The sequence below is a fragment of the Echinococcus granulosus genome (genome assembly GCF_000524195.1).
Source record: "Echinococcus granulosus chromosome Unknown EG_S00093, whole genome shotgun sequence".
Taxonomy (NCBI): domain Eukaryota; kingdom Metazoa; phylum Platyhelminthes; class Cestoda; order Cyclophyllidea; family Taeniidae; genus Echinococcus; species Echinococcus granulosus.
The window spans coordinates 319,530-328,339 of record NW_020170473.1 but is presented as its reverse complement, the minus strand read 5'-3'; the positions used below and the strand labels follow the sequence as shown (position 1 = coordinate 328,339).

The 8,810-nt window shown below is 43.0% G+C and overlaps 1 protein-coding gene across 1 annotated transcript; it reads left to right on the top strand. All coding sequences in view use genetic code 11, as the record gives it.

Moving 5' to 3' along the window:
* Nucleotides 1–746: 746 nt before the first annotated feature.
* Nucleotides 747–8,562, top strand: EGR_08029 (hypothetical protein; the record flags this gene model as incomplete). The annotated part of the gene is made up of 6 exons (XM_024497278.1): nt 747–769; nt 2,273–2,624; nt 3,362–3,643; nt 3,985–4,148; nt 7,183–7,534; nt 8,272–8,562. 6 exons carry the CDS (start codon nt 747–749, stop codon nt 8,560–8,562), a joined length of 1,464 nt encoding a protein of 487 aa, XP_024348341.1.
* Nucleotides 8,563–8,810: the final 248 nt, after the last annotated feature.

Sequence of the window (8,810 nt, the reverse complement as noted above, 5' to 3'; positions counted from 1 at the left end):
ATCTCTATAGGTTCCAGCCAGCCAGGAGAGAAGTGGAGGGGGTATAGCGTATTCACATACTTGACATCTACATACAGGCGCTGTAGACAACTCCGTAACAAACTTTTCAAGATGGTTTACGGCCACGGCTAGTACCGCTTCAGTTGCTGATAGCTTTCCTGCAAATTGCGGGACTGGGGTAGTTGCTGAAGGTTGGCGTTATTCTGAGACTTTCGGTTAGGGGTCGTTACCAATTCTCCCATTCGCAGTATATACCCTTCTTCCGCCCAGCTAAGGTTTATCACCTAGCCGTAGAAATCAGGATGGTTGCCCTTTGGGACTGGGTTTGCTTTTCACTGCTACCAGTGTAGCGCCCCGAGACTCGCCTCATAGCGAAAGGAGGCGTTATACTAGTACAGAATATTTCTTGTCGATGTACAGAAGTCTGGGACCTACTGGCATGTCCCGGAGGAGATACAATGGTGGAGATCCTAAGTGGTGCGTTTACAAAATCGGGAGTTGAGCAAGCAATTAGAGCATTGCACATATACGTAGATGTTTTTTTGATTATACTTTCAAAATTCTCTATTCACCCAAAACGCGACTAAGTGTTTGATTTATTTTGATTAACTGTCGTAAATTTTACGGCTTTTAAATTTTACAACTTGCACCGAGGCTCCGTTCTATAGTTCCAACTTTTAGTTTTACTTAATTTTGTTGGGACAGTGTTCACATGGCACCCATTACGTTTGTTTACGATATGAGCGATGCACTTCCTCCAAAATTCCAGGTATTTTTGTTTTTCATAATTTCTAAACTGGCTTAAAGCCAATTTCACCACTCGTTCTCACTTATACTTTATTTGAACAGAGCATTTGACCCACTATCCTGCGGTCGGTTGGTCAGTGTTTCTTGCGGTTTTAGTAAGCCATGGTCTTTAGGTTTTTTTCTGCTTCCATTTCCTTTCACATAGGTAATGTGCTCGATCAAAACTCGCTCTCAGTCTCCATGTAGTTGTAAAAACTATTCAGTCATCGTGATGCTCCTCAAGAGGATGGAATTGACTCAGACTCAACAATGGTGAGACAGGATCGCTAGCGTGATCTTCTTTCATGCTCTCATTAAGGGGCGAGTCTTTTTTACATGTAGAAATGCGCAATACTTGACAAGTCGGCAAACGCACACTACGCCTTCTCATTCCCTCTCTGCCCTTCTGCAACCCGAGGATGATTCGTCCCTTAGCCTCCACGCATAAACGTACGCCCGCATTACACACCATTTGTGTAATATGACTTCTCCCGAGTGGGCTAACTCTAAGCTTTGACACTAGCGACTTGACATTTGCACTGCGACCGATTAGTCATTCCATCCCATCCCATTATTTTATCGTCGATCTGATTCGTCGGCATTGGTGTATCGAGAAAGCTTTGCTGTCGGTCGCAAAGATTCAAAATCATGCCATCTCTCCGATGGTTCAAATCTCGACCGGCCTATCAGGAGCCTAGATAATTTTGTCCACTTTTATTGAGGAATCTGAACCCAAATAACTAATCCTTTTCTTCTCATAACTTTAAAAACCGGAACTTAACGTTACTATTTCCTTTTTGGTGGAGGCGTCGGCTTAAACCCCGATGCACCATCCACTCCGCATGCCATCGCTACACGAGTTGTCAGATAATTTTAGCTCGAATAGGCTAAATCGCGATATTTGCTTTATTCTTATTATCCATTCACTTTGACTGAACGCCGATTTCGCATTTAGTGCTGCTTTTTAGATGCGTAGTTCGAATCCTCAGGATCAACTTTGAGGTGTTTAAGTGGTTCTTCACCTTTGTATCTCCTTTGCTTGTTATGACACGTCATTTTCGGCCGATACTCGATGTTACCACTTCTTAATGGCATTTTCAAATCTACTAGAATTTGTAGTTGCACCGGAGGCATTCTCCTAACCACTTGGCTACATTGCAACACGAGAAGAAATAGTCACCGTTTAATAGAGTGTACTGCTTATTAAATTTCTGAAGCTGTAGACCGGGCTGTGATTCGAATGTACTAGTAATTACGTTACCGGGTATTTATCCATTGTGAGGCTATTCAAGCAGCTAAATTTGATTTAGTGAACTGTACCACCCGTGTTACTCCTAAAGTAGCTCCATCATTAAAAACACAGGGAGTCTGGGAGACTGAAAAGACTCTCAGTCACATATCATTCTGTTTCCAGCAACTCTTATTCAAGCTTCTCTGGAAAAATATTTTTCATTCAACATAATCCAGGGACAATTTTTTGGTTCAGAAAGCCCCGTAAAACTCCCACCTCTTCGCACCTTTTAACACGCTACGAGGCTATCAGCAGTGGTGGCGACGACAGTGGTGGTGGTGGCGGAAGCCGAGAAAACCCTCCTGGTGCTACAAGATCGCACCACCGCAACCGGCACTATCACTCTCATTGCCAACAGCATCGACACGGAGTGATTCCGTCTAGCTTGAAGCGTAGACAGCCGTCTTCCGCTTCACCGTCACCTTCAGTATCGGTCTACAAGGCTCGTCGACGACGAAAAGGCACCTTCTCATCCTCCTCCCCTTCCTCCTCTTCCTCCACCACTTCCTCTTTCAGAGCTGTTGCCACGAACACCTTACTTGACAATGTGAGCGCTTTTGCCTTTCGTTCTCTTTTTGATGTTTTTTATTAATTTCTTAGACGAGTCTCTCGCCTCTAGTGTGCGTTGCAATTTTGTTTCTTCTTTGTCCTACATTCGTTTCATGGTAACTGCTTTTTTCCTAGCACATTTTGCCATTTGTGTTTTTGATATAGAGTGACAGAAAACAACAGGACCGACTGCTAACTTGTGTTATCAATGATTAGATTTGTTCACTTATGTCAACGGCTTGCGAGTATTCGAATAATTACTTTTTGAGTTACAGGAAATATCACGCATTAGCTCTGAGCCCAAATGTAGCTGCATGAGCGATCATTTTCAGTGCTTCGTCTCGCTAGCTATTATGGATAAGCGACGCACGAGAACATGAGAGACGGCAATAAACAACAGTATATTATTTTTTTCTCTTGACCTCAAAAATTCAGATCTTCTGAAAGCAGCAAAGCGTTTTGGAGTCCTAACTACTTATTTTTTCCCAAGAATTTGGTTGGTAATTTATCTGTCCTGCGCACCAACGCTAAATAAAGGCTTTAAAAGTCTAACTATTAAACACTGTTTTATAACCAATATATACCCGGTGATCTTCTGATGGAAAAGGGATAAGTTTTTATTCAAATCAGTCGAGGCAACAATTGATATCTTCAGATAGCATTTTGATTCATAATGTACATTCGTGAATTCCAGTCACAAAGGCGAAGACTTCCTGCAGCCTACGCATCGCCTAGATATCGGTTGGATGTATCATCTTCCTCCTCGCCATCATCATCGTCGTCATTGACGGTAGAATCTCTTGTTTCATGCTATCGACGGCATCAGCGCCATCAGAGAAGGTCACCACCAACACGAGGAATTGCTGCACAATCGATACGAAGGTCTTTACACGGCACTCCCCCGTCCTCTACATTCTCTTCCTCATCTCCGTCGTTGTCGGTATCATCAGCCTCACAGATGGCTGCCAGTGCATTAACGCCTTATCAACGAGGCTCATGGAGCCTGAGACGACTACGGTAGGCTAAAAGACTGTTTTAAAGGGCATTAGGTTGGTCATTTTCTTTCGATATGAAAAGTATTTTACTGCGAAATCCAGTAATATGCCCTATGATGTTATTGTTGATAAGTAGATTTTTTCCTCCAATCGAAACCAGTAAATTCTTAATTTTTAGCTTATGTTCTCCTATTTTCCTTCTGGAGTAATTTTGTTTGCTTAGCGAAGAGCTTGCAGTATCACTTTGCATTATTTAAGGTAAAGTGCCAGAAATAGTTATTTGTAATAGTTGTGCTTATATGACCTGGTGAACCAGCCATCCAAGTCACTAATTGTCATCGTAGTCATAGTCGCTCTCCGCAGCCAGTGGCGTCATCTGCCACTGCATACCGTGAGGCACGCCGACATTTCGTGCGTTTGCACATATCCAAAGCCACTGCAACTGGACATGATGAGATAATTCTCGCCTTTGATATATCCCGTGCTTTTGCCAAAGTTGCGGTTGTATCTCATCCTTTCGAACTCGAGTCAGGCTCTTTGTACCGAAATAAATGAGATGCCCGTCGCTTTGTTCTCGTAAGACATAATCCCTTGATGAGCCGACGTTTTTTATACTGGGTTTGCTGTTGCGATTACCCTAAACATTCCCTTCAATTTTTCTTATTCTAATCAACTGACAAATCTTTTAATTTCATTACTTGCGGTGTTTCATCTTCTCTAACTTTATTATATAAATGATAGGTTACTGTAGCTCCCCGAAACTTCCCTGAAAACGAAAGAAAACATAATTGGGCAGAATATGGATTGTCAACTGACAGAGGGGATTGGGGCCATTGACGCGGTCCAAAGGCTAGACCAGCCGACGGAGCTTTTGAATGACCCGTTAATAAAACTGAGAGTTAAGCTGTTGACGTATTACATAGCCTGTCTACCCTTTTGAGCACCGTCTCCAGTGCTACCCTTGGTCAACCTCTCCCTTCAGCCATCAAAACGTAATTGGTGGTGTCAAAAAACACCCACGAACCGACCACTCCAGTCATCGAAGTTCCATACAACTGAGAGGATAGTTAACCGCAACGTTACTAATCCCTCGGCAATTCTACTAGATATGGAGTTTCCTCTGGTCGATTGTGATGGTCATCACGCTTGTCCATCGCTAGTCGAAGGAACATTGGCTCAAAAGCAGGGTCACATAACAAAAGATTGGATTTAACGTAGTCCCGTGAGGGTAGGATTTCGAATCTATTCCTCCTTACCGCTTTGTTCTCGCTTCGGTGCTGTTCAGCTAAATCTCTATAGGTTCCAGCCAGCCAGGAGAGAAGTGGAGGGGGTATAGCGTATTCACATACTTGACATCTACATACAGGCGCTGTAGACAACTCCGTAACAAACTTTTCAAGATGGTTTACGGCCACGGCTAGTACCGCTTCAGTTGCTGATAGCTTTCCTGCAAATTGCGGGACTGGGGTAGTTGCTGAAGGTTGGCGTTATTCTGAGACTTTCGGTTAGGGGTCGTTACCAATTCTCCCATTCGCAGTATATACCCTTCTTCCGCCCAGCTAAGGTTTATCACCTAGCCGTAGAAATCAGGATGGTTGCCCTTTGGGACTGGGTTTGCTTTTCACTGCTACCAGTGTAGCGCCCCGAGACTCGCCTCATAGCGAAAGGAGGCGTTATACTAGTACAGAATATTTCTTGTCGATGTACAGAAGTCTGGGACCTACTGGCATGTCCCGGAGGAGATACAATGGTGGAGATCCTAAGTGGTGCGTTTACAAAATCGGGAGTTGAGCAAGCAATTAGAGCATTGCACATATACGTAGATGTTTTTTTGATTATACTTTCAAAATTCTCTATTCACCCAAAACGCGACTAAGTGTTTGATTTATTTTGATTAACTGTCGTAAATTTTACGGCTTTTAAATTTTACAACTTGCACCGAGGCTCCGTTCTATAGTTCCAACTTTTAGTTTTACTTAATTTTGTTGGGACAGTGTTCACATGGCACCCATTACGTTTGTTTACGATATGAGCGATGCACTTCCTCCAAAATTCCAGGTATTTTTGTTTTTCATAATTTCTAAACTGGCTTAAAGCCAATTTCACCACTCGTTCTCACTTATACTTTATTTGAACAGAGCATTTGACCCACTATCCTGCGGTCGGTTGGTCAGTGTTTCTTGCGGTTTTAGTAAGCCATGGTCTTTAGGTTTTTTTCTGCTTCCATTTCCTTTCACATAGGTAATGTGCTCGATCAAAACTCGCTCTCAGTCTCCATGTAGTTGTAAAAACTATTCAGTCATCGTGATGCTCCTCAAGAGGATGGAATTGACTCAGACTCAACAATGGTGAGACAGGATCGCTAGCGTGATCTTCTTTCATGCTCTCATTAAGGGGCGAGTCTTTTTTACATGTAGAAATGCGCAATACTTGACAAGTCGGCAAACGCACACTACGCCTTCTCATTCCCTCTCTGCCCTTCTGCAACCCGAGGATGATTCGTCCCTTAGCCTCCACGCATAAACGTACGCCCGCATTACACACCATTTGTGTAATATGACTTCTCCCGAGTGGGCTAACTCTAAGCTTTGACACTAGCGACTTGACATTTGCACTGCGACCGATTAGTCATTCCATCCCATCCCATTATTTTATCGTCGATCTGATTCGTCGGCATTGGTGTATCGAGAAAGCTTTGCTGTCGGTCGCAAAGATTCAAAATCATGCCATCTCTCCGATGGTTCAAATCTCGACCGGCCTATCAGGAGCCTAGATAATTTTGTCCACTTTTATTGAGGAATCTGAACCCAAATAACTAATCCTTTTCTTCTCATAACTTTAAAAACCGGAACTTAACGTTACTATTTCCTTTTTGGTGGAGGCGTCGGCTTAAACCCCGATGCACCATCCACTCCGCATGCCATCGCTACACGAGTTGTCAGATAATTTTAGCTCGAATAGGCTAAATCGCGATATTTGCTTTATTCTTATTATCCATTCACTTTGACTGAACGCCGATTTCGCATTTAGTGCTGCTTTTTAGATGCGTAGTTCGAATCCTCAGGATCAACTTTGAGGTGTTTAAGTGGTTCTTCACCTTTGTATCTCCTTTGCTTGTTATGACACGTCATTTTCGGCCGATACTCGATGTTACCACTTCTTAATGGCATTTTCAAATCTACTAGAATTTGTAGTTGCACCGGAGGCATTCTCCTAACCACTTGGCTACATTGCAACACGAGAAGAAATAGTCACCGTTTAATAGAGTGTACTGCTTATTAAATTTCTGAAGCTGTAGACCGGGCTGTGATTCGAATGTACTAGTAATTACGTTACCGGGTATTTATCCATTGTGAGGCTATTCAAGCAGCTAAATTTGATTTAGTGAACTGTACCACCCGTGTTACTCCTAAAGTAGCTCCATCATTAAAAACACAGGGAGTCTGGGAGACTGAAAAGACTCTCAGTCACATATCATTCTGTTTCCAGCAACTCTTATTCAAGCTTCTCTGGAAAAATATTTTTCATTCAACATAATCCAGGGACAATTTTTTGGTTCAGAAAGCCCCGTAAAACTCCCACCTCTTCGCACCTTTTAACACGCTACGAGGCTATCAGCAGTGGTGGCGACGACAGTGGTGGTGGTGGCGGAAGCCGAGAAAACCCTCCTGGTGCTACAAGATCGCACCACCGCAACCGGCACTATCACTCTCATTGCCAACAGCATCGACACGGAGTGATTCCGTCTAGCTTGAAGCGTAGACAGCCGTCTTCCGCTTCACCGTCACCTTCAGTATCGGTCTACAAGGCTCGTCGACGACGAAAAGGCACCTTCTCATCCTCCTCCCCTTCCTCCTCTTCCTCCACCACTTCCTCTTTCAGAGCTGTTGCCACGAACACCTTACTTGACAATGTGAGCGCTTTTGCCTTTCGTTCTCTTTTTGATGTTTTTTATTAATTTCTTAGACGAGTCTCTCGCCTCTAGTGTGCGTTGCAATTTTGTTTCTTCTTTGTCCTACATTCGTTTCATGGTAACTGCTTTTTTCCTAGCACATTTTGCCATTTGTGTTTTTGATATAGAGTGACAGAAAACAACAGGACCGACTGCTAACTTGTGTTATCAATGATTAGATTTGTTCACTTATGTCAACGGCTTGCGAGTATTCGAATAATTACTTTTTGAGTTACAGGAAATATCACGCATTAGCTCTGAGCCCAAATGTAGCTGCATGAGCGATCATTTTCAGTGCTTCGTCTCGCTAGCTATTATGGATAAGCGACGCACGAGAACATGAGAGACGGCAATAAACAACAGTATATTATTTTTTTCTCTTGACCTCAAAAATTCAGATCTTCTGAAAGCAGCAAAGCGTTTTGGAGTCCTAACTACTTATTTTTTCCCAAGAATTTGGTTGGTAATTTATCTGTCCTGCGCACCAACGCTAAATAAAGGCTTTAAAAGTCTAACTATTAAACACTGTTTTATAACCAATATATACCCGGTGATCTTCTGATGGAAAAGGGATAAGTTTTTATTCAAATCAGTCGAGGCAACAATTGATATCTTCAGATAGCATTTTGATTCATAATGTACATTCGTGAATTCCAGTCACAAAGGCGAAGACTTCCTGCAGCCTACGCATCGCCTAGATATCGGTTGGATGTATCATCTTCCTCCTCGCCATCATCATCGTCGTCATTGACGGTAGAATCTCTTGTTTCATGCTATCGACGGCATCAGCGCCATCAGAGAAGGTCACCACCAACACGAGGAATTGCTGCACAATCGATACGAAGGTCTTTACACGGCACTCCCCCGTCCTCTACATTCTCTTCCTCATCTCCGTCGTTGTCGGTATCATCAGCCTCACAGATGGCTGCCAGTGCATTAACGCCTTATCAACGAGGCTCATGGAGCCTGAGACGACTACGGTAGGCTAAAAGACTGTTTTAAAGGGCATTAGGTTGGTCATTTTCTTTCGATATGAAAAGTATTTTACTGCGAAATCCAGTAATATGCCCTATGATGTTATTGTTGATAAGTAGATTTTTTCCTCCATCGTCATCAATTCCACAGGTAGAGGCAAATTCAAGTCGCTTTTATTTGATCATCGTACTTTTTGAAAGCAGTGAATAGTCGCGGTATAAGCTTAAGAGGATTAGCAACATGGAAGGTGAGGTGACTATGC